Raw genomic sequence first — 26,615 nt, 5'->3', positions numbered from 1 at the left:
GTGACACTCGTAAATTGGCTTTTAGTAAAAGCTGGATTGCTTGTGCCCCCCCACCCACACACACACACACACCCTGTTGTGTGTGTTGTCCTACAGCAGCCTTGGACACACTGTACCGACTCCAGTAATATAATGTGAGCGAAGGGCCACACACACTGGACAGTTCCATTGAAACTTGAACACCAGTGGTGTAAAACTAAGTACATCCACTCAAGGCCTGTACTTGAGTACAATTTTAAGTTTTTCTTTTGTTTTTTACTTTACTGGAATATTTCAAATTTCCGGTACTTTTACTTCTACTCCACTACATCTCAGAGGCAAATATATAGTACTTTTACTGCACTACAATTATTTGACAGCTTTAGTTACTGTAGTTATACTTTGTAGATTTTGATTATTATTACAATTGTGGGAGGTCGGGTGGGAAATACAACTCAGCGTGCAGTTTCAGGGGTTAGACACACGATGGCGCCCCTTGCTTTATTTCTCCAACAGGTTCAAACAAAGTCAGTTTTCACAAACAGAACTCAGACAGTAATATTCTTTGCATGAGGTCCCGGCTCCGAGGCGGGAGTCGTCACTGCAGAGGATGAGAGGGGATGTTAGCATACGGTCAGAGCACAAGGTAAGTACAAAGTTGGGGCCTGAGACACCCGGTCTAGGCAGTCTACCAACTGGACCTTTGTATAACTCTTTCTCTTCTTCTTTTCCAGGTTCCAGAGGAGGCCAGGAGGCTCCCCCGGAGGTAGGTAAGGGGGTGCGTATCTTTCTCTATCCACAAGGCACAGAAGAGTACTTTAGAGTAGAAGTACTCGGATACGGGGTGGTGAGTAATTAGAGTAAAAGTACTTGGTATGGTACCGGGCGGGGATGGTACGGAGGGCCCCTTAGGCTCGGCCAACAGGAAGATACACAAGCATTTATATTCTTATTTCTCTCTATCTACTGGGTGGCCGTGTCGGTACGACAACGGCAGTCAGGGGGTTAACACAAAGTAAGCGCTCTAGTTTCTAACGGTCTTCTTTCACCGGGCCTGGCGGCGCAAGCCAACTTAAAGTCTCTTCAAGGGTGAAATAAACATAACACGGGCCTGTCTTCTTTCACAGGGTGTACGTGACACTTTATCTAGAGCCTGCTAGCTTCCATTAGTCTCTACGGGGTTATCTTCATTCAACAATCTTCAGTGTACAACACCACGGTGACACTCTTCATTCACAGTCTTCATTTAGCATCGACAGGGTGACTTCCTTCATTCACAATCTTCGTTATTATCCTTAGCTGCTCATTTGCCACTATGAGTGCCTCTTCTTAATAACACGGGTGATAGATAGTGAACGGTTTGTCTTACTGCGACCTTATGGAGCTGTGGGGCTGCCGTTTCCATACGGGGGTCCCGTCTTCCGCACTCGTCCCCGATACGAGCCAGGTGGGTCTCCAGTATGCATGCGGCTCTCCGTGTATACTTGTCTATGGGGGGCACACGCTCCTGCGTGTGCTTCCAGCCCCACTCCTACAAGCCTGGTGATGTGAGAATATAAGAGAGCAATTGAGTGGTGATACAAACAATCAAACAATAAACATAGTCCATACGTGAGAGTCCATAAGTGAGAGGAGTGTGGACTTACCATCCAACGCCGAGTGGACGGCATATGCTGCGCGAGCGTCTGTGTGTAGCAGGGATCTGATACTGCTAGGTGCGCAGGCTGTTTATAAAGGGCGCGGCTGACAGGCTGCGGCTGTCCTTAATTGCTAACCAGGGCGGCGGCCGGAATGAGGCGCAGCTGATTTAGAATTGCTCTGGGATAATACACTGAGTCTATGACCCGGCCATGGGCGTGCCTGGTTGTCATGGTAACTCGCCCCTCCCCCTGAGGTGAGACCTGACAGACTCCACACACTCCCCCCCTAAGTTTCTTGCTACCGCAAGGAGCTTGACTACTTCCCTCGTCTTCGTACAGTCTTGAGAGCGCGTCCGCGTGTTTCATCTTGGTCCCGGGCCGGTGCTCTATCTCGAACTTGTAGCTCTGGAGCTCGACGAACCAGCGGGTGACACGGTCGTTGCGGTCTTTGTTCGCCGCCATCCACTTGAGTGGCGCGTGGTCGGTCACGAGGGTGAACTGTCTGCCCCATAAGTAGTACCGGAGGTGATGGATGGCCCATTTCACGGCCAGGCACTCCTTCTCGACAGTGGAGTAGTTACGCTCGTGCTTCAGCAGCTTCCTGCTGATGTACAGTACGGGATGCTCATCTCCGTCTAGCGGCTGGGACAGGACAGCGCCGACCCCGGTGTTGGACGCATCCGTGGCGAGGATGAAGGGCCTTGTGAAGTCCGGCGCCACGAGCACCGGCTCGCTGCACAGGGCGGTCTTCAACGTGCGGAAGGCTTCGTCCGCCTCGTCCGTCCACTGGACGTGGTGGGGAAGGTTCTTCTTGGTCAAGTCGTGGAGGGGGGCCGCGATCGTGGCGAAGTTCTGGACGAACTTCTGGTAATAGGCGATCAGGCCGAGGAAGGACTTGACCTGCTTCTTGGTCACCGGGCGTGGCCAGGTCTGGATCTTCTCCACCTTCCTCGTCTGTGGTCGGATGCACCCTCGGCCGATGGTGTAGCCGAGGTAGTCCGTCTCGGTCCAACCAATGCGGCACTTCTTTGCGTTGGCGGTCAGGCCGGCCGCCCGTAGGGTGGCTAGGACTGTGTCGACCCGCTCCAGGTGCTGTCCCCAGGTGGCGCTGTGGATGATTACATCGTCCAGGTAGGCCGCCGCGAAGGCCTGGTGGGGTCGCAGTATCCGGTCCATCAGCCGTTGGAACGTGGCGGGGGCCCCGTGTACTCCGAAGGGCATCACTCGGTACTGGAAGAGTCCATCGGGAGTGATGAAGGCCGTCTTCTGCTTGGCTCTCTCCGTGAGGGGAACCTGCCAGTACCCTTTAGTCAGGTCGAGGGTACTGATGAACCGGGCGGGCCCCAGCCGGTCAATCAGCTCATCGACGCGGGCCATGGGATACGCGTCGAACACGGAGATCTCATTTAACTTCCGGAAATCATTGCAGAAGCGGAGTGTGCCGTCGGGTTTGGGGACAATCACGATCGGGCTCGACCAGGCACTGTGGGACTCCTCGATGACCCCCAGCTCGAGCATCTTCTGGACCTCTTCTCTGATTGCCTTCCTTCGTGCCTCCGGGATCCGGTACGGCCGTAGTCTCACTACCTGGCCGTTAGGGGTGTCGATGTCATGCTTTAGCACGGAGGTGTGGCCCGGTAACTCTGAGAATACGTCGCGGTTCCGATCGAGTAGCTCCCGCAAGTCCTGTGTCTGCTGGGGCGTCAGATCCTCACCAAGGGCCACGGCCGGGGCCTGCGGGGAGACAAAGGTTACTAAAGCGGGTAGGGGCACTTCCTCCGGCGTATGCCACCGTTTCAGTATGTTCACGTGGTAGATCTGGTGTCCGCGTCTTCTACCTGGCTGACTCACCCGGTAGTTCACGTCTCCTTTCCTCTCTACGACTTCATATGGGCCCTTCCATCGGGCCAGGAACTTACATTCGCTGGTGGGGACCAACACCAGCACTTTATCGCCGGGGGCGAACTCTCGGATCTTGGCACCCTTATTGTAGGTGCGCGCCTGGGCCGTCTGGGCTGCGGCCATGTGCTCTCTTACGATGGGCCAGATGCGTTTGGCGCGCTCCTGGAGCGCGTCGACGTGTTCGATGACGCTGCGGAGGGGGGACGGCTGGCTCTCCCAGGCTTCTTTAGCCAGGTCGAGGAGGCCACGCGGTTTCCTCCCGTACAGGAGCTCAAAGGGCGAAAACCCGGTTGACGCTTGGGGTACTTCGCGAATGGCGAAGAGTACAAACGGGATGAGGCGGTCCCAGTCTTTGGCGTCCTCTTCCGTGACGCGTTTTAACATTTTCTTTAGCGTTTGGTTGAACCGTTCGACCAAACCATCCGTCTCAGGGTGGTAGGCGGAGGTCCGTATACGCTTGACCTTCAGCCATTTATACAGGGATGCTAGGACTCTGGACATGAAGCACGTGCCCTGGTCGGTCAGGATTTCGTCCGCTATGCCGACGTGGCTGAATAGCATCAGCAGCTCGTGGGCGATGGCCCGGGCGTTGGCGGTGCGGAGGGGGATGGCCTCCGGATAGCGCGTCGCATAATCCATGATGACTAGGATGTACCGGTGGCCCCGGGCGGACTTAGGGAGGGGTCCGACAATATCCATGGCGATACGGGAGAACGGTACATCGATAATTGGCATTGGAATTAGGGGGCTATGGGGCACGCCGCGGGGGGCGGTTAGCTGACACTCGGCACAGGAGCGGCAAAACTCCTCAATGGCCTTCTTAACGCCTGGCCAATAGAAGCGGGCGGCGACCCGGTCGTAAGTCTTTTGTACGGCCAGGTGGGCCCCTAACTGGTGGGAGTGGGCGAGATACATTACTCGGGACACATACGGTTTGGGGACGAGTAATTGTTCGACGACCTCCCCAGCGGGGTCCTTGCAAGCGCGGTACAGCAAGTCGTGTTGGACGAAGAAGTGTGGGAAAGGTTTCTCACTCACCCCCGGGTTCAGCTTCCCGTCGACGGCCACGACGTTCCGCCTGGCGCCAGCCAGGTTGGGGTCGGCCCACTGAGCGGTGGCGAACGATCCTTGCCGCCGGGGGGGCGGCGCGTCTATTCTGGGGAACTCTAGGAAGGGGTCTTCACCGAGGGCCGGCGTGTCGTCTGCGTCGGAGGCCTCCGCTTCTTCCGGCCCGGGTTCTGGCTGGGGACTTCCTCGGCCGCTGCTGGTGGACGAGGTCCCGTCTTCGCGGAGGGCGGGGCAGGCGACGAGGGGTACGCTACTTCGGCGGCGTCGGCGGCGCCGCGTCCTGGGGGGCCCTCGTCGTCCCGGGTTCCAGTATTTCTCGAACAGCGGACAGTCCGTTCCGATCAAGAGGGGGACGGGGAGTTCGGGGACCACTCCGGCGGCGACCAACGCGGAGCCACGGGGGGTCTGTACGGTCACGTGGGCGACGGGGTACCGCCGGACATCTCCGTGGACACACGTGACCGGGATGGTGGGTCCATTGGTGGCGGAGGCGAGGTCACCCCGGACCAGCGTCACCACGCTGCCTGAGTCCAGCAAGGCATGGGTGTCGGTCCCATCAACCCGGGCGGGGAGGGTGGTCTGTCGTCGGCTCTCACTTCCGGTGTGGAGGCAGGGGCGGGGCCCTCTCATGCTGTCCGCGGAGGGCATGGAGACATCGGGGCCGGGGGGCCGCTCTGGGCAGGCCCAGGACAGGTGGTCCTCCCGATTACAGACGTAGCACCTGCGGATCCGCGGGCTGCGGTCGGGGGGGCCGGAGGCACGGGGCCGGACCGGGGCCGGCGGGGTCGGCGGGGCTGGTCGGCGTCGGTCTCGGCGGTCGTCTGTCTTGGGGACGGCGTCGCTCTTGGTCTGGCGGAGCATATCCGAGCAGACGTGGTGGTTCTCCAGGAGGGCGATCAGGGCGTCCACGGATGTGGGGCTGACTCGGGCAACATATTTCTTGGCGTCGGATGGCAGGGCACGGACACACCGGTCTATGACTAATCTCTCAATCCACGGGGTCTCTCCGCCCGTGGTCAGCCAGCTCTGCGTCAGGCGGTAGAGGTCGGCGACCTGAGCGCGAGGGGGCTGGGCCTGCTGATAGGCCCACATGTGGTACCGCTGGGCCCGGGCGGGCAGGCTGTAGCCGAGGGTGGACAAGATGGCGGCCTTCAGCGTCTCGTAGTCTCGAGCGTCTCTGGCGGGAAGGTCCCGACATGCGCGTTGAGCCTCTCCCGAGAGGTAGGGCGCCAGTATGCCGGCCCAGTCGGCGGCGGGCCACTGCTCGCGGTCGGCGGTGCGTTCGAAGAGTTCGAGGTACGCCTCGATGTCATCCTCGGGGGTCTGCTTGGAGAGGACGGCGTTGGGGGTCCTAGGGACATCACCGTGTCGGTCTAGCCTGCGGACAACTTCACGCACAGCGTTCTGTAGTTCAGTCTGACTTCGGAGAAGGGCGGCCAATTCGGGGCTGGCCATGTTTAGGCGGTGGTTGAGATCAGATGAATACCCACATTCTCCACCATATGTGGGAGGTCGGGTGGGAAATACAACTCAGCGTGCAGTTTCAGGGGTTAGACACACGATGGCGCCCCTTGCTTTATTTCTCCAACAGGTTCAAACAAAGTCAGTTTTCACAAACAGAACTCAGACAGTAATATTCTTTGCATGAGGTCCCGGCTCCGAGGCGGGAGTCGTCACTGCAGAGGATGAGAGGGGATGTTAGCATACGGTCAGAGCACAAGGTAAGTACAAAGTTGGGGCCTGAGACACCCGGTCTAGGCAGTCTACCAACTGGACCTTTGTATAACTCTTTCTCTTCTTCTTTTCCAGGTTCCAGAGGAGGCCAGGAGGCTCCCCCGGAGGTAGGTAAGGGGGTGCGTATCTTTCTCTATCCACAAGGCACAGAAGAGTACTTTAGAGTAGAAGTACTCGGATACGGGGTGGTGAGTAATTAGAGTAAAAGTACTTGGTATGGTACCGGGCGGGGATGGTACGGAGGGCCCCTTAGGCTCGGCCAACAGGAAGATACACAAGCATTTATATTCTTATTTCTCTCTATCTACTGGGTGGCCGTGTCGGTACGACAACGGCAGTCAGGGGGTTAACACAAAGTAAGCGCTCTAGTTTCTAACGGTCTTCTTTCACCGGGCCTGGCGGCGCAAGCCAACTTAAAGTCTCTTCAAGGGTGAAATAAACATAACACGGGCCTGTCTTCTTTCACAGGGTGTACGTGACACTTTATCTAGAGCCTGCTAGCTTCCATTAGTCTCTACGGGGTTATCTTCATTCAACAATCTTCAGTGTACAACACCACGGTGACACTCTTCATTCACAGTCTTCATTTAGCATCGACAGGGTGACTTCCTTCATTCACAATCTTCGTTATTATCCTTAGCTGCTCATTTGCCACTATGAGTGCCTCTTCTTAATAACACGGGTGATAGATAGTGAACGGTTTGTCTTACTGCGACCTTATGGAGCTGTGGGGCTGCCGTTTCCATACGGGGGTCCCGTCTTCCGCACTCGTCCCCGATACGAGCCAGGTGGGTCTCCAGTATGCATGCGGCTCTCCGTGTATACTTGTCTATGGGGGGCACACGCTCCTGCGTGTGCTTCCAGCCCCACTCCTACAAGCCTGGTGATGTGAGAATATAAGAGAGCAATTGAGTGGTGATACAAACAATCAAACAATAAACATAGTCCATACGTGAGAGTCCATAAGTGAGAGGAGTGTGGACTTACCATCCAACGCCGAGTGGACGGCATATGCTGCGCGAGCGTCTGTGTGTAGCAGGGATCTGATACTGCTAGGTGCGCAGGCTGTTTATAAAGGGCGCGGCTGACAGGCTGCGGCTGTCCTTAATTGCTAACCAGGGCGGCGGCCGGAATGAGGCGCAGCTGATTTAGAATTGCTCTGGGATAATACACTGAGTCTATGACCCGGCCATGGGCGTGCCTGGTTGTCATGGTAACTCGCCCCTCCCCCTGAGGTGAGACCTGACAGACTCCACACAATACATACATTAACCACTTCAGCCCTATATACTGTACATTTCGGACATTTGTAAATAGCAGATCTACAAGCTCACTATGCATCACAAGATTCACAACACAACACATTGTGAGCTTGTAGATCTGTTATTTTTTAAGTACTATATAAGTACATTTTGTTACCAGTACATTTGTACTTTTACTCAAATACATTTTGAATTCCGGACTTTTGCAACTAGAGTATATCAACAATGCAGTATTGATACTTATACTTAAGAAAAAAACATTTGATAACCTTTTTCCGCCACAGTGAAACACATACTGTAGTGCTGATTAAGTTATCGACGGCTCCATTGTCACCCCTTCCACCCAAGTCTGGAACCGTGGTGTCATCCTTGACCCTGTCCTTATCACCTTGACCTTGGCCTTGTTCCACCTCCACATCACCCGCCTTCGTCATACTCATGCCCGCCTTCGTCCCACACTGTCCTTCGCTGCTGCAGAGATAATCATGCACACTTTCCTCACAACCAGACTCGATTACTGCAACAGCCTCTTAAACTCACTTTGCCACTATAACTTTGCCACTCGATTTGCCACTCACTTTATGCATGCGCATACAAGCACATTTCAACAACAAGGCATTAGGATGTTTAAAACAAAATAAGTGAAAAATGAATAGATGCAGTACAGTACAGTATAGAAAATACATGAGAATAGAAAAAAAATACTCAAAGAAACAAGCCTCCTGGGGGACTGTACTACCTGTACTGTTAACAATCTTATTTAATAAAGTATTCAATCAATCCAAAGAATCAACCTCCTCCAACAAACTGCACTCTCTCATTCAATCAGCCACTCATCACTCCCACACAGTCAATCACACATGGGTGCATACACAATCCTACACAGTTGTAAAACAAGCCTGCAATGTAGACCTCAATATCACATTACAAAATATAGACTCATTGCAGAATACACGTATTTAATATAAATATGGACACTGCATCCGAGTAAAAGCGGCCATGTCTTTCCGGCACCCCAGAGCTTCTATTTTGAAGGAATCCCGGCACTGATTGTACTACATCGGCACTACATCTCAGAGGCAAATATTGTACTTTTACTCCACTACATTTATTGGAGAACTTTAGTTACTACTGTACTGTAGTACTGTTACTTTGTAGATTTTGATTATTATTACAAAACATAGAGTAACCCCTTCAGCCCTATACACATTTTGGCCATTTGAAAATAGACGATCTACAAGCTTGTAGATCTGCTATTTTCAAAAGATTCTTATACATTTGTAAACATGAAATGGGACATTCTGCATAATGAGTATTGATGCCAATACTTTTGCTGTATGTGCACTTTTACTTAAGTAAAACATGTACATGCTTTTTCCACCCCTGTGTGTTGGTCCTTCAGGGTTCATTCCGGTGTGCAGTCTGGGCCTGTCCCAGGTGGGTCGCATGAACCTGGGGAAAGACGCCAGCACGTTCAAGTACTACACCATGTGCGGCCTGCAGGAGGGCTTCGAGCCCTTCGCCGTCAACATGAACCGAGAGGTGACCATGTGGTTCAGCAAGCGCCTCCCCACGTTCGTCAACGTGCCCAAGGACCACGGCCACATAGCGGTATGCTACACGGAAGAACCCCTTTTGCAACCAGATCTTATTTTACGGATGTTTAGGACAAGAAGAAACACTCTTAGATATTTTAGTCATGACGCCATCTTCATGACGAAAATGTGTCATGGAAATGTGGTCTCACTTCCTTCCTGGACTTCAAGTCACATCTCCACGCAGCACTCCCCCCTCTCCACAAGGAGGGGCAGTGCACCAAAGCATTATGGTCATTGTAGTGTTACGACTGGGGTCGTATTCGGTACCAGCAATCTAGTCAAATGCAACCAAACGCTCTCAGAGTTACAAACCCATACTGGGCCATTTAGAACCCACTCAAGGACACTTTGTTTCCAATGAGCCAACATGCACAATAGCAGAACCCTGATTCTGTTTGACCATAATGGAACAGAGCCTTCATTAGTGTCATCAGTAACACCTATGAAGGAAGTAGGGAAGTTCTTTCCAAAATGGCGTGTGTGCATACACAGCCCATTGGCACCGGGTGAAAAATGGTTTTACAAAAATCCTGGACTAAAAAATCCAAACGTATTGTCATTTGTCACTGAACCTTCCCCAGGTGACCAGGATCGACGGCACCGTGGACAGTCCTCCGTGTCTAAAGGTCAGCCACAAGACGTTTGGCACCCAGAACAGCAACGCCGACATGGTGTTCTGTCGACTCAGCATGCCTGTGGAGTTCCACTCTGTCTACAAGAGCTGCCCCGTCGTCGACATGAACGGAGTCCATGACGATGAGGCTCTCAAAGTCAAACACAGGTTGGTGGGCCGCTCGGCCGCTCGCACGAAGGGGCGACTGTGGCTCAGGAGGTAGAGCAGGTCGTCCAATGATCCGAGGGTCGGCGGTTCGAATCCCGGCTCCTCCTTTCTACATGTCGAAGTGTCCTTGGGCAAGACACTGAACCCCAAATTGCTCCCGATGTGCTGGTTGGTACCTTGTATGGCTTCCGCCGCAATCGGTGTATGAATGTGTGTGTGAATGGGTGAATGTAATGCACTTGCACATGTAAAGCGCCTTGGATAAAGGTGCTATATAATTGCACCATTTACCATTTAAGTATATTTAGTACATTGTAAGTGCTTTTTTACTTTACTGGAGTATTTCCAAAATCATTTTACTTCTAATATTGCGCTTTTTACTCCACTATGATTTTTCAATACTTTAGTTACTAGGTACTTTGTTTATTATTATTATTATTATTATTATTATTACAAAACACAATAGATAATCTACAAGTTTGATCTGCTTAAAACGATAGTTACGTATGTAACTACGGTTCTATGAGTCCCGAATGACCGCCAGAGGCGGTGCTTTAAGCATGAATATGTCCTTCGCGCATGCGTCGTCGAGTGTTGTATACAAACAAAGTCAATTTTGACCCCGTGATGACCCGAAGTAGTCTATATCTTCCGGCAGTCTGCAGGGGATCAGTCTCTACAGAATTTTCTCGCGCGAAAACGAGGATTCTGAGTGACAGAGTGCCTCTGGCGGTCATTCGGGACTCATAGAACCGTAGTTACATACGTAACTATCGTTCTATTTCGTCCCTGCTGACCGCCAGAGGCGGTGCTTTAAGCATGAATGACTTATGCCAGCCAAGTCACGAGGGATCCTGATCACAAACCATAAGGAGTAGGCTTGGAGGACTCTCGTAAGAGGACCACGTCCAGTGGATGGGGAGTGGCAACACTCACCCAGAGGAACATAAACAACTCGCTGTGATGCCCATGAGGCAGCGGCACAGATATATTCCAGGGGTACTTCCCTCGGGGCAGCCCATGATGTGGGGACGCTCCCGTTAAGAGTGGCACCTCACGCCGAATGGTAAGGTACGATCACTCGCCCCATAAACGTGGTTGATGGCATCCACAATAGTGTGGGGCGGGCGCTGTCTGGAGAGAGCGCTACCTTTGAAAGGGCCATCGTCACAACGGAACAGCCATTCTGACCGCCGAAAGCATTCGGCAGGTCTAACAAGCGGCTCTCAGGGCCCACACTGGGCGCAATAGTTCCCGCTCGTCCATCCACTCTCCTGGTGGAGGGTAAAACTATGCTAGCCGTATAGGCTGGTTGAGGTGTGTATGTGACAGCACCCTCAGGAGGAACACTGTTCGGCCACAGAGACACTCAGGCCGTCTGAGCTTTGCTTCGGACGCAAGTCACTAACAGACAGGACGTGCCGCTCACGGACACGCTTCGTTACAGCAATATTGATTCTAGCATATCAACATGATATTGCCCCTACTTATGCTTTTAGAGTAGGAGATCGGCCCTTGTCTAGGAGGGACTGCGGAACTCCAGACAGGTAGGCAGGGCAGCGCACTAGGTCTTTGCTCTGGCCTCAGTTGGAAATAGGTTCCATCGGTTATCGTACAGTAGCCTGATGGATGTCATGGATGTCACCCTTGAATTCAGGGTGGCATGCCTGGCTGGTTCCACACAGCGGTTCAGGGCCGCCAGTGGCCAAGCGCACAGTTGGGGGCGTTGAGCATTTGAATGCCGTATCCGACCGCCTCCCAGTTGGGGGAGACCTCTGTCAGGGAGACGCCATGGCGTCCTCCGACTGGGTCTGTTCAGCAGAGGAGCCCAAGTACTTCTTGGCTGGGGGGGGGGGGGCAACCAGCAGTATGGTGTGACCCTCCTAAATAACTCTGAGGCGCTGGTCGTATCAGAGAGGCAGTGGCAAGGCATATGCAGTGCCTCTGGCAGTGCGCATTTAAAAGGATAGTGCCCTGTGGGCGGTGGTCTGCTTAGGGCCATGTGTGTCAGGAACGATGTAGGTCGTTCCGTTCATACTGGCCATGTGGCAGGAAGCCTAAGAAGTCCAGCAGGCTGACAGCCATTTGTGGCGTTCAGGTTCTATGAAACCGTCGGACCCTTGCGTCCTGGCCCGGTAGGCTGGGTGTCTCCGTTAGGGAGAACCAGAGAGGTTAGTGAGGTCCAGGGTGAGGAGGTCCACCTCCGCTCTGCCGGGGTAGCCTCTGATTAGTGTTCACCACCACTGGATGGGGTACCGCTCCCCTCATGGAAGCTTTCGATGGGAGGGAGAGCCTACCGTGTAGTCCCGCTCTCCACTCAGACAAATTGCCTATAGGCTGATCGGGCGGGGAGGCTGCCCAGGTCAGGAGGGGGTCCATAGACACCTACAGCAGCCGAGCAAACGTGGCCCTGCCCGATGACTTACGTGATACACGGTCGAGGTGTTGCCCGAACGTATGAGAATGTGCTCGCCTCTCCTGTACGGCAGGAAGTGCTGTAGAGCGGAGCACACCACTTGCCGCTCCAGCACATTGCCGTGTTCGGCCCAGTAGACTGGCACGAACTTCATAGACCTGTTGGGTCCCATCAGATTCAAGACATGTCGACACCCGTCTGTCTTGCGTCACAAGGAAGTATGTAGATCGGACTTCCCTTAGTGTGACTGAGGCTATACAGCCTCTGTTGCGCCCTTGGGCAGGAGGACACCTCACTCCTGGTCTGATAGTAGGGCTCTCGTCATGTTGCTGAAAATGGCCAATTTGACCCGCCGGATATGGGGGGCTGGCGTCAGAAGGCGCTGCACAGCCCGGAAAGTCACAGTCAGGTCCCTGCGTGGGACGCCAGGGAACACGCTGGCCTCTAGTGTGGGCCGGCGGTGATACGCGAGCTCCGAGGGCAGTCAAGATGATTTCATCAATGTTGGAGCTCGGCCCTTTGGGAGGCGTGATCTGTCATAGGCCTGCAAGCTGCAGCCTGGTCTTCCCCACCTGGATGGTTCGCTCCAGCGCTTCTCGCCCAGCTGAACCACCTAGTGCTCCTGGCTCCTCAGGGAGACTACGGAGAGTTGGCCTAGTCTCATCAGTCAAGCTTGACTGTGAAAACCCGGCTTGGCGACGGGCTAGAGATACGATGGACATCAGCCGTCCGCGCTCTGAGGACATGACGCCAATGCCTCCAGTGATACACCAAAGGTGGCTGAGCCAGTATTAACGTTGCCACTATTAGGTGTGAAAAGGAGGCCCCAGTGAGCAGGTTGCCTGTGCTCCTGTACTGGGGTCGAGGTCACCTAGCGTTCTGCCGCCGGGCCTCGCTGGAGAACACCATGAGGGATGCAGTGACAGGCTTGGTGGCTGGCATGTAACCCAGGCCAGCCCTTATCGCCTTGTGCGTTCCAATCTATTAAAGTGTCAAGTCGCAACGGGTTGTCTCAGGACACTTTTTCCAATCAGGGCAGGGCTGCCAGGATTTCACCATCGGTATAGAGATGGGAGAAGGCCCTGATCGTCCGCCCGGCAGGCCTGTAGCTGACTCAGGTACAGGCGTGGGGGACGGCGAAGACAGCGAAGCCGCGTCTGCAGAAGGCGCTTGGAGGAGCCGACTGCCTGCTTTAGTATGCGTTCCACGGCTATGCGCATGAGCTGAGAAGTGGGAGGCTGGCTCTGATGCCTGGGAGGCACTGCCTTCTGCATCTTCCTCATAGTCATGGAAGTGCATAGCTTAAGCTGTCGGGGAGAGCACATCAACCTCGAGTCAGCTGTGGCATCAGAGAGGGAGGCGCTTCGGCACCCTCCGAGGTGCCTAGGTGTCATCCGAAGTGAGCATGGACCTCATGTGGGCCACTCCGCAGATAGCTGAGCCCTCTCGGATCTGCTGTAGCCAGCGGTCAGACCTTTTCCTCCTGGCACACGGGGCAGGACCAAGGTCGGCTCACGGCTGAAGGAGAGCTTCACACGAGGTACAAAAGTGGGAGCTCTCCATTGTGGTGGCACCGGTTACTCTGGACCGGCCGGTGCGCACAAGTCCCAACTAGCCCAGGGCGCGGACGCTGCTGGTTGCTAGGTGTTGGCCGTATGCTGGGGGGAGGAGGCGCGTACGCTGCCTGTACCAGCAGAGGCTTTCCAGGTACAAAAGTGGGAACTTTCCGTTGTGGTGGCACCGGTTCCTTTGGGCCGGCCGGTGCACACCAGTCCCAACTAGCCCAGGGCGCGGACGCTACTGGTTGCTAGGGGTGGGGCCGTATGCTGTAGGAAGGGAGCGCGGACGCTGCCTGTACCAGCAGAGGCTTTAACTTAGATCGGCATCTAATGACTTAATCGAAAAACTGAATGCTGCTATACCTGCCGCAGCATGCATTTACGCTTTATGCAAATGCTCATTGTAGCACTTTGAGATTCAACCAGATGTAAAGTGCATCATAGAAACAGCACACAAACGTTGCTGTTAGATACTGTGCGACCTGCATGGTCGCGGTGGGGGAGGGGAGCTCGTACGCTACCTGTACCCCCGGCGGAGGCTTACTTATAAATTATGATAGTAAAGTAGCCTCCAGTCAAGGTTTGGACGCTGCTATGTAGCAGCTGTAGTGTTTCCTATGCGAACGCTTATCCCAGCACTATGACATTTATCCAAACTCCAAGTGCATTATTATTAGTGTGGTTGCCCTAAAAGGGCAACCAGACTATTGTAATTTATGTTTGCTAGTCCAGAGCGAAACAAAAGACACTTCCAATACACTAGTCAAGTGTGCACTACTACGCATTCATGCTGGGAGGAGGGAGCACTAACGCTGCCTACCCCAGCCAGAAGTTTGGTTAAATAAACCGACACAAGCTAGTTTTGGAGAAAAGGCTACAACCGATGGCTCCACCAATAGGGGCCGCCTGCCGAAGGAAGGGAGCGCGTACGCTGCCTGTATCAGCTGCAGCTAAGAACAGAACAAGCTATACACCGATAGCTGTTAATAAATGCTTGAGCTAACAAACATTAGTAGTAAGTAACATCAAGCTGGCCGTATGCTGGAGGAGCAGAGCGCATACGCTGCCTGCCCTGTACCAGCTGGGCCAACAAACAGTAAAGCAAGCTATACACAGATAGCTTTTTTTATCTTAGATAGTATAATAAGCGCTTGGGCTACAACTACAGGTAGCAGCGCCAGTTAGAGATCTATGCTGGAGACCAGCTGGGCTACTAAAAAACAAGACAAGCTATAGCCTGTTCATAAACAGCTTTAACTTTAAACTACTGGTAGCTGCTGTGAGCTACGCTGGCAGCAGTGCCAGATACCCTGTGCTGGGGACCAGCTGGGTTAATGGGACCTACAGGTGGACAAACCAAGTTGTACCCACTGTATATGCAAGAAACTGTTAATGGAGCTTTGAGCTCCAGACCTAATAATAATAATAAACTTTATTTATATAGCACATTTTCATACATAAAATGTAACTCAAAGTGCTTCACATTAAAATAAAATAATATAAAATAATACTGTATAATAATACATACTGGTAGCAGCTTCAGCTAGGCCCACTGCTGGGGGCCAGCTGGGTTAACAACCAGACAGGCTATGTACACCAATAGCAATTTAGCTACAGACTATACTGGTAGCAACATCAATACCCTGGGAGGACGCAGGTAGCTGCTCCTGTACCGGGCTAATAATAACAACAAGAATACAAGCTATTCGCAAAAGCAGTTAAGCTTGAATGCTGCCAATATTGGTATATGGCTTTGGCCAGCGGGGCTTGTCAAACAGAAAATGCCGGTTAGCCTTAACTAACTTAAGTCATAAGTTATATGTCGACTGCTGAGAGTATGTAGCGACAATGCTTGCCATCAGCAGGGGCTAACCAAAGCTTGACAGTAGCGTGTTTATCAAACGAAGGTAATATTATGACAGTGTTCTTATCCTTCGGCAGGTCTTATAGTCGCTTATAATAAGCGCTAGCGTTCACAGTTGAACAAAACTTTGTATGCAGAGCAGGGAGGCGGCGCGAACGCAGCCTATACTTACAAGAGGTTATGCCATGATACAATAATCATATAATTTGAACGTCTGTTAGCGTTCACAGTCGAACAAAACTTTTATGCAGAGCAGGGAGGCGGCGCGAACGCAGCCTATACTCACAAGAGGTTATGCCATGATAAAAATATATATCATATCATTTGGACGTCTGTTTAGCGGGGATAGCACCACTTTAAACGATAACGTACCTTTTGTCCGAGGGGGGTTAGCCTTCCTTACCGGCGAGAGAGATTGGACGCTCCTGCGTCCACGTGAATCCGCGAAATAAACTCCATTCATCGAGGAGATAGAAAACCATAGTCGCAGTTCCTGGAGGGCGAACAAACGCTACTCCGACAGGCAGTCACGCCGTCACAGAACTACCGGCGACCAGGTACAGGCACCGTAGCTGCATATTGTATTGCATAGCAATACCTCGCAGCCCAGTGCAAATTTCTCACCACGACGCGCGAGAAAAATTAGAGACTGATCCCCTGCAGACTGCCGGAAGATATAGACTACTTCGGGTCATCACGGGGTCAAAATTGACTTTGTTTGTATACAACACTCGACGACGCATGCGCGAAGGACATATTCATGCTTAAAGCACCGCCTCTGGCGGTCAGCAGGGACGAAATAGAACTGTCCACGCCCATGCCCTCATTCCAGAGATCATCATCTCCAACCTACTAACTATACACATTACACACCTGCTCCTCATTAGTCCACACCTATATAATCACCCCCTCTGCCACTCAACTTCAGTCAGTATTGTTTGCCTGGCTGGTAAACAATGCCTGCCTGGTACACGGCCCCATCCGTTTATAGCTTATGTCAGTTTGTTGCTTTCTAACTTTGCCTTTGACTACGAGTTTTGCCTATTCCCTTGTACCTTTGCCTGGATATATTAAACATCCTTGAAACCGGCACCTGCATCCAAGAATGTCATTACAAAAACAAAGTGTTTTGAAATGTTTTAAAAGATGTTCACACATGCCTACAATCGTGTTAAAAGTGGTGAATTACGTGCCGAGTAGCATTTCTTGTTTTGTCATTCATAATTAATTTCTCGACAGATACCCCCTGAGATCTGTGAGGTACAGTGATGACAGCAGACGAGTGGATTACAGCAGCATCACAACGGTAATTATAACAAGAACGACTCGCTCATATCTGCCAGGTGCAGAAAGCTCTCGTTTATGAACATCTACATCTACAGTGTAATCAGTTTGTGTGCTGCAGCTGCTGTCACCGTGGCAACCCTACTGTCATAAATAGCATTGTGTTAAATATGTCATATCACTGCTGTTTTTTGGCTAACTCCAGTCCTGTTGGGTCTTTTTGCAGTACTACTACTCGGTCAGGGTGTTTGCTGGCCAGGACCCTGCTGGCGTGTGGGTGGGCTGGGTTACACCTGACTACCATTACTATAGCAACAACTTCAACCTCAGCAAGAACCGCACGGTGACGGTAACCCTGGGCGACGAGCGTGGGCGGGTCCATGAGAGGTGAGTCCGTCCACAGGCCACTCCCACCTGCTCCTCCCCCTCCTCCTCCTCAAGTCAAGACCATTTGATTTGTGTGTAGCTCATTTAAGCCATTAAAAGGACCACTTCACCACTTTTCATCTTCATATAATTGGTCCTCACTAATAATGTTCATGATACAATCTAAATATAAAAAACGATGATGTCACTGGTGGACGGGTTTCTGAACTGCCCACAGCCCTCCTATGAGACACAGACTGAGTAGATTTTTTTTGAAAAGATAGTTTGAAAAGTGGTGGCCAATTTTACAAATGTCTTCTAAAAATGAGTAAAACTTTATTTTATTGTTTGCCTTGATGGCATCGTAATACCTGATTTTACACTTGGTTGCATGGAGCCAATCTCAGGGCAGCACCCGAGCGCAAACCAAACATAAAATGTTAGTCCCTCCCTATAACATTTTGGTCCAGTTTTTATTTTGTAACGTCTGATCCAAGTCACCACACAGAGTCGGGGGAAATGTTTTATTCCCGCCGCAGCATGGTTTCATTGACACCAATCGTAATGTCAAATTATAGCACGATAAATCAAAGTCTCTTCCCAGTCAGGGATTTTAATATAATAATGACATTGACTTAATTTCCTGCATGGTAGGTTCCCAGTTCCTGTCCTATGTTGCCTCTTAACAGAAAAATAGTAATCAATCAGTCATATATGTTCAATCTTGGCAGTTGATGCGAATGATAGAGAGGGATAGTGAGGTTTGTTGTTTAACCCATTTAGCCCTGACCTCAACATTAAAAAAAAATCACACCTGTGTGAACCAAGTGGTGCAATTCCCTCCCCCCGCCCCCCCCCCCTCTCTCTCTCTCTCTCTCTCTCTCTCATTAGAGACACAGCACTACCCCTCTCTCTGTTTCTGGCGCCCCCTTCTGGTATAAATAAGTAACTACTCAGGCTCATGGACACAGGTACACAGGTACACACACACGTGTGTACACGGACAAAGCTGGATGTAGAAGTGGTTGCACCACTTAAAAAAAAAACTTCTAAATCCTCCAGTTTTCTGAAATAAATATTTTCAAAAATAGCAGATCTACAGGCTCATACGAGCTTGTAGATCTGCTATTTTTCAATAGCTAAATTATAACATAATGTTTAAAACACCAAAATGGGTTAACGCCCGATGTATGAGGTCCTTTCTCCGTGGTGAACCAGCAACACGATGGTGCAGAGTGCTAGAGCTTAGAACAAACATTCTTGATTGCCGCCGCAGCACAGCTGCCCCTGCTTGATCAGGCTTCCGTCCAGGTGGCATCATGTCATTTTCACTTAACACGCAATTATGGACATACTGCACCTTCCTTTCTTCTACTACCAGGCCAAGGGCACGTCTCTGCCTGGAGCGCTGCACTCTGGCCTGTTTGTGGCTGGCTCCAATTTAAGGACACTCACCAGAGAGACCACACAATTTGTTGACGGAATTGTCAACCTAATATAGTCTTTAGTTCTAGTCACCGTAGCTTAGTTTTCATTTAGTTTTGGGTCCGAGGTGGTCTCATCCTCCTCTGTGTGACAGTGTGAAGAGGAGTAACTGCTACATGGTGTGGTCTCATCCTCCTCTGTGTGACAGTGTGAAGAGGAGTAACTGCTACATGGTGTGGTCTCATCCTCCTCTGTGTGACAGTGTGAAGAGGAGTAACTGCTACATGGTGTGGTCTCATCCTCCTCTGTGTGACAGTGTGAAGAGGAGTAACTGCTACATGGTGTGGTCTCATCCTCCTCTGTGTGACAGTGTGAAGAGGAGTAACTGCTACATGGTGTGGTCTCATCCTCCTCTGTGTGACAGTGTGAAGAGGAGTAACTGCTACATGGTGTGGTCTCATCCTCCTCTGTGTGACAGTGTGAAGAGGAGTAACTGCTACATGGTGTGGTCTCATCCTCCTCTGTGTGACAGTGTGAAGAGGAGTAACTGCTACATGGTGTGGTCTCATCCTCCTCTGTGTGACAGTGTGAAGAGGAGTAACTGCTACATGGTGTGGTCTCATCCTCCTCTGTGTGACAGTGTGAAGAGGAGTAACTGCTACATGGTGTGGTCTCATCCTCCTCTGTGTGACAGTGTGAAGAGGAGTAACTGCTACATGGTGTGGTCTCATCCTCCTCTGTGTGACAGTGTGAAGAGGAGTAACTGCTACATGGTGTGGTCTCATCCTCCTCTGTGTGACAGTGTGAAGAGGAGTAACTGCTACATGGTGTGGTCTCATCCTCCTCTGTGTGACACACTGTGACAGTGTGAAGAGGAGTAACTGCTACATGGTGTGGTCTCATCCTCCTCTGTGTGACAGTGTGAAGAGGAGTAACTGCTACATGGTGTGGTCTCATCCTCCTCTGTGTGACAGTGTGAAGAGGAGTAACTGCTACATGGTGTGGTCTCATCCTCCTCTGTGTGACAGTGTGAAGAGGAGTAACTGCTACATGGTGTGGTCTCATCCTCCTCTGTGTGACAGTGTGAAGAGGAGTAACTGCTACATGGTGTGGTCTCATCCTCCTCTGTGTGACAGTGTGAAGAGGAGTAACTGCTACATGGTGTGGTCTCATCCTCCTCTGTGTGACAGTGTGAAGAGGAGTAACTGCTACATGGTGTGGTCTCATCCTCCTCTGTGTGACAGTGTGAAGAGGAGTAACTGCTACATGGTGTGGTCTCATCCTCCTCTGTGTGACAGTGTGAAGAGGAGTAACTGCTACATGGTGTGGTCTCATCCTCCTCTGTGTGACAGTGTGAAGAGGAGTAACTGCTACATGGTGTGGTCTCATCCTCCTCTGTGTGACAGTGTGAAGAGGAGTAACTGCTACATGGTGTGGTCTCATCCTCCTCTGTGTGACAGTGTGAAGAGGAGTAACTGCTACATGGTGTGGTCTCATCCTCCTCTGTGTGACAGTGTGAAGAGGAGTAACTGCTACATGGTGTGGGGCGGCGACGTAACCACGGCGGCCCAGGCGTCCAGCCGCAGCAACGTGGACCTGGAGGTGGGCTGTCTGATGGACCTGGCCACCGGCCTGCTGGCCTTCACCGTCAACGGCAAGGACATCTCCACCTCCTACCAGGTATTCTCATCCCGTTCCCTCAGGGCCAGCGACGCCGGCCTCCTCGAGGTCCCCAAAAAGATCAACACCTGGGGCGACAGGGCCTTCTCTGTGGCTGTACTAGCTGTACTAGTTACTTTATGGACAGCCATCAATCCGCCCGTCCACCCGTGGTATCTCCATCTCTCTGCATGTAGCCATCAATGTGTCCCTCCTCCCATCCCTGATATCAGTCATGGGAAAAAAGTACTTGCATTTTGTACTATCAATACTGCAATCAATACTGGAATTCAACATTTTTTGCTGTCCAAACGAGTAGAAAGTACTCTTTATGCAGAATGTCTCATTTAAAGTTTTCAAATGCATACACATATTTGTAAAATAGCAGATCTACATGTAGATTGGCTATTTTCAAATGGCCGAAATGTAAATTGGGCTGAAGTGGGTAATGTAAAGCTGTCAAATAAATGTAGTGGAGTAAAAGTACAATATTTGGATCTGAGATGTAGTGCAGTATAATTGGAAATACTCAGGTAAAGTACAACATTGTAAATAAGTACAGTACGTCAGTAAATGTACTGTACTTAGTATGCCTAAGTATGCTATCGTTGCCACCAAAGCAAGATGTGGTATCTCACCCTGTCAAACTTGAAAAGTACAAAGCCGTTCAAACGGTACGCTCTACACACACCTGGGGAAGTTAATCTCGCGGGAGCCTTTTCAAACGGGGTATAATCTCCTTATGTTATTTCATGCAGGGATGTGCATGGTGAGGCTTTGCTGTGCTATGAGTCATCCTGGCAGCCGACACTACTCTCTGAAACACACGCGCCGCACACACGTACACACTCGCGTCGCGTACACACATACACACACTACAAACACGGAACTATTCTGAGTCACGGCACTCCGCTAAACTGCTTCCTGGCTGCAAGTCACGTTCTCGTGTCACCGCCGCTCAACCCCCTTTCATGTTTGCCTCCTGACTGTACTGTGCAGGCTGGATATTAACAGCTTCTTCTCTCTCTGCCAAGGTGGAACCGAACACCAAGCTGTTTCCTGCGGTGTTTGTGCGACCAACCAGCCCCAACCTCTTCCAGTTCGAGCTGACAAAGATAAAGGTATACACTCCTCCGCTGCATCGCTGTCAATGGAGAAACAAAGGATGCTGTAATGATGATTTAAAACAGTGACTTTTTTATGACATTTTTATTTCAATGAGACCCTGTTATTATCATCTCCACATTCTAACTTTTGTGTCACATTCCACACCCTTATCTGCAGGCAGTTAAGCTAGATTCGGGGGAGGTCTCAGGCCTGCAACGCTGAGGCAGGCACTTCTTCTCACTCCATCTTACATTAGTGTGGTCACTCTGGCAAATTACACGATATGCATTACCTATTAATATGAACTATCTTTTTGTAAATGCATCCATCAACCCTCGTTTTAACACATGCAATATACATAAGGTCATTAAAAATTAAACCACAAACGTAGATGAAAGGTGATGAAATTAACGACTCAGTTCATCAACTAATTAAAAGTGCCAGTTTAATTGTGCCGGTTCATAACTTTTTAGGCTGTGCTTAATTGGTAGCGATCAATCAATCAGGCACCGTAGGCTACCAAACAGTATCTCAGGTTTCTGATTTATAAATGAAAAGCAGGGACATGGTCCGAGTTTATACTCACCCCCGTTTGCAAAACATATACCGTACCCGTAATCAAAAATGAGATTGACAAATCAGTCGCCCAGAGGCAGCGCAGCAGTTAAGGTTACAACATACAAGTAAGGATAAGACGGATACAAAGTACTGTAGTATTATAGAAGAAACAAGGCAGAAGGAAAAGCAAGGTGCATCAAGAAACAACAATAATAATATACCCTTTTACAACGTGTGTGCTGTGGGTCCTCCAGAATGCCATGCCGCTCTCTTTACAATGTGCGTTCTGTGCACCCATCCTAATAGCAGCCAGTAGCCTCCCAGTATACATGCAGTAGGTCGATAAGATCGTCTTGATAACCTTGGTAACCTACTGGTGATTATCGCTTGATTTTTATTTGAATCCGCTAGTTCTGTGGGTCCTCCCTCCAGAACACCATGCCGCTCTCCTCTTTACGATATCCGTTCTGTGGGTCCTCCCTCCAGAACACCATGCCGCTCTCCTCTTTACGATATCCGTTCTGTGGGTCCTCCCTCCAGAACACCATGCCGCTCTCCTCTTTACGATATCCGTTCTGTGGGTCCTCCCTCCAGAACACCATGCCGCTCTCCTCTTTACGATATCCGTTCTGTGGGTCCTCCCTCCAGAACACCATGCCGCTCTCCTCTTTACGATATCCGTTCTGTGGGTCCTCCCTCCAGAACACCATGCCGCTCTCCTCTTTACGATATCCGTTCTGTGGGTCCTCCCTCCAGAACACCATGCCGCTGTCCTCGGCCACCTTCAAGAGCGAGCACAGGAACCCGGTGCCGCAGTGTCCGCCGCGTCTGGACGTGCAGAGCATCAGCGCCGTGCTGTGGAGCCGCATGCCCAACACCTTCCTCAAGGTGGAGGCGGGCCGCGTCAGCGAGAGGCAGGGCTGGCTACTGCAGTGTGTGGAGCCGCTGCAGATGCTGGCCGTGCACATACCTGAGGAGAACAGGTACTAAAGTTTTCGTCTCTTTTTTTCGTGTTTGTGGTGTTGGCTTTTCGCGAAAAACCAACACCACTCCGCTCCCCTCCTCCCTACCACCCCCTTAGGTGCGTGGACATCATGGAGCTCTCGGAGCAGGAGGACATGCGGCGGTTCCATTACCACACGCTGAAGCTGTACTGCGCGCTGTGTGCGCTGGGCAACACGCGCGTGGCCCATGCACTCTGCAGCCACCTGGACCAGTCGCAGCTGCTCTACACCATCGACAACCAGTACCTGTCGGGCGCGCTGCGCGAGGGATTCTACGGCGCACTCATCAGGCACGCACCTTATATATAAATATATATATATAGAGAGAGAGATTTACTCAGGTACTTTATCTCAGGTACTATGTGTAATTTTCTTTGTGGAAAGAGTCCCCCTGTGCACTTAGGTGACACGTTTTAGATTTTTGGTTTGGTGTATATTTGAATAGTTCAACTAGAAAATCTACATTGATACGTTGTGAGCTTGTAGACTGGCCATTTTAACCATTCAAAAATGTTTTGCAAAAATAGTCAAATAAAAGCAAAGAAGTTTAGGGATAAGAGGTTTAGTGGTGACGAAAATGGAGCCCTAAGTGCCCCAGACGGTTGAGCTAACCGTCCCGGCCTTCGCCCACTCTTTTACCTGTAAAACTGTGATGTGACAATAAAGATGGTTCTGATTGTCACCAGCATCCACCTGGAGACGGCCAAGGAGGCGCGGCTCATGATGAACAACGAGTTCATCGTGCCCGTCACGGCCGAGACGCGCTCCATCCGCCTCTTCGCCGACGCCGCCAAGAGCCGCCATCTGCCGCCGGGGACGGGGCTCAGCACGTCGCTCATGCCCCGCCTCCACTTCACCCCGCCCTGCTTCATCAGCCCCGCCAGGTAGGGAGGGATGGATGGATGGATGGATGGATGGATGGATGGATGGATGGATGGATGGATGGATGGATGGATGGATGTATGGGGGGTGGTTGTGAAAACTACATGTTGCGATTATTGTGGTGTTGTTATTAGGGAAAGTAAAAGATGAGCGTTATTTTTTAGTGGTGCAGCCACTCCAATGCACAGCGATGTGTGTCCCTATGTCTGTCTGTCTGTCTGTTTAGGGTACCAACAAGTGACAAAGTGGCGCTGTTGAGCTTCACACTGTGCACAGGTGCATGATGGGAAGCTCAGTTTTTAGCAGCCATTACGTAACACACACGTGCACACACACACACACACACACACACACACACACACACACACACACACACACACACACAGGGCCCCTGCCCAGTGTCCATATATGGACCTGGCCTGTTCTGACATTATTCTGACATCTGCATAGACTCCATATTTGGGCATGCCTGGCAAAGAACTCCATATATGGGCATAAAAGGAAAACAGACATAATATCTGGGTTGGGCATGCATTTCTAACTTTCATCGTTCCAAGTAGGCTCCTGTAGAGGCCCCACGGGCACCGCTCTAGTAATGCAAATGCTATGCATTAAAAGTATTCATTTAATTGCAACAACTTGATCTCTCCTTTCATTGAACCCATTTTATATCGTTAAAAATACCGTAAGACGGTGGCCGTGGCTCAGCTGTCCAGGCCGCGGGTTCGACTCCCGATCCCGACGGCCTTTACTGTATGTAAAGGCATCCCCCATCTCTCTCCCCATTTCCTGTCAGCCTACTGTCTATCCCTCCATAAAATAAAGGCGAAAGCCACAAAAAAAAAACATAACAAAAAAATAAGATAATACCGTAAGACGTGCCCACACGTCCTCAGCCCCCTGCGGTTGTATTTGATAAGACGTGTGTGGACGTCCTGGGCATCGGAAGTGTTAAATTAAAACGTATCGTCCCATCCCTATAACCGGCAGGCGGGAGCAGCACCTCTACAGCCCTCAGATCCCGCTGGACGTGCTGAAGGAGAAGGCCATCAGCATGCTGACGGAGGCGGTGCAGGGCAGCGGCGCCCACATCCGCGACCCCGTGGGCGGCAGCGTGGAGTACCAGTTTGTGCCCATCCTGCGGCTCACGGGCACGCTGCTCACCATGGGCGTGCTGCGCAGCGAGGACGTGCACAAGATCCTCATGCTCATCGAGCCCAACGTGTTCGGGGAGACCACCGCCACGCGGGAGGACGTCTCTGCGGCGCCTGCCGATGTCACGGTACTGCTGATTTATATATTAATTTTTTTACTTCATAATTTGTATCCGCTGATTTCGTCATTTTGTAGATCAGCTATTTTGAGCATGCGGCCTGACCAAATACGTTTTAGTTGACTAAGTCAACTGTACAATTAGTCGACTAAAACATTTCAGATAAAAAAAAACTAAATGGAATTTTACTCAAAAGACTAATAATGACTAAAAGTAAATGAAAATGTGCAAATCAACACCAGGCTACGGAGAAGGAAGGGCTCACGGGGGCGGAGGAGAAGGCGGTGGAGGCCGGAGAGGAGGAGGCGGCTAAAGACGCCAAGCAGCCAATGAAAGGGCTGCTGGAGAAGAGGCTGCCTGAGCCGGTCAAACGACAGGTAGAGATGCACAACCATTGTGATGACGCAAACGCTCTATGATTTAACTCCATAACTACATGTTTAACTCAAATGTTTGACTGAAGTAAAAGTATTAATACTGCAATGTGGATGTACTCTGTTACAATTAGAAGTCCAGTATTCAAAATGTACTCCTGTAGAAGTACAAAAGTATCGGAATCAAAATGTACTTAAAGTACTAAAAGTTAAAGTACTCATATTGCAGAATGTCCCATTTCGCAAGTTTAAAATGTGTACAAAAGCTTTTGAAAGTAGCCGATCTACAAGCTAAGAATAAGTCGCATCGTGGCACATCGTGACACACCTATTTTCAAATGGCCGAAATGTATATGGTTGAAGTAGTGTATGTATGTGTATTTTCTAATAAAAAATTGAAAACACACAAGGTCCCTCAAAATAATAATATTTGAACTGGGGACAAATTATTTTTTTTGGCAGGTCGCAGCCTGACAATGTTGAGCGCGACTGGCATAATGTACTCACAATGGATGCCAGATGTTTGACGTCAGACAATGGATGACAACAAACGTCAATATGTAGGAAATGTCCATGCTGTCTCCATTGCATGGTCCTGATAAGGGCTGATAACGGAGATTAAATCATCTGATAGCATCCCAAACCGCTATCCTCTCCAACCCCCAGATGTGTGAGCTGCTCCACTACTTCTGCGACTGCGAGCTGAAGCATCGCATCGAGGCCATCGTGTCCTTCTCCGACAGCTTCGTGTCCAAGCTGCAGTACAACCAGAAGTTCCGCTACAACGAGCTGATGCTGGCGCTCAACATGTCGGCCGCAATCACCGCCAAGAAGACCAAGGAGTTCCGCTCGCCTCCCCAGGAACAGGTGAGATGACCAC

At 50.9% G+C, this 26,615-nt stretch overlaps 1 protein-coding gene across 1 annotated transcript in view; it reads left to right on the top strand.

Moving 5' to 3' along the window:
* Window positions 1-26,615, top strand: part of LOC308329721 (ryanodine receptor 3) — a gene marked incomplete at its 5' end in the record, with an annotated part of 233,978 nt that overhangs the window by 99,535 nt on the left and 107,828 nt on the right. Inside the window, 11 exons of the mRNA XM_080784219.1 lie at window positions 8,988-9,196; window positions 9,765-9,968; window positions 17,293-17,474; window positions 20,393-20,558; window positions 21,572-21,658; window positions 22,959-23,185; window positions 23,284-23,496; window positions 23,893-24,090; window positions 25,079-25,343; window positions 25,604-25,738; window positions 26,402-26,602. Of these exons, the coding sequence (XP_080640345.1) occupies window positions 8,988-9,196; window positions 9,765-9,968; window positions 17,293-17,474; window positions 20,393-20,558; window positions 21,572-21,658; window positions 22,959-23,185; window positions 23,284-23,496; window positions 23,893-24,090; window positions 25,079-25,343; window positions 25,604-25,738; window positions 26,402-26,602 (2,087 nt within the window). The remainder of the gene's footprint in view (window positions 1-8,987; window positions 9,197-9,764; window positions 9,969-17,292; window positions 17,475-20,392; window positions 20,559-21,571; window positions 21,659-22,958; window positions 23,186-23,283; window positions 23,497-23,892; window positions 24,091-25,078; window positions 25,344-25,603; window positions 25,739-26,401; window positions 26,603-26,615) is intronic.

Source organism: Protomyctophum bolini (assembly GCF_963924005.1).
Source record: "Protomyctophum bolini genome assembly, chromosome: 15".
NCBI lineage: Eukaryota > Metazoa > Chordata > Actinopteri > Myctophiformes > Myctophidae > Protomyctophum > Protomyctophum bolini.
Note: the sequence above shows the minus strand (reverse complement) of the source record. Positions and strands in the feature narration are given on the sequence as shown.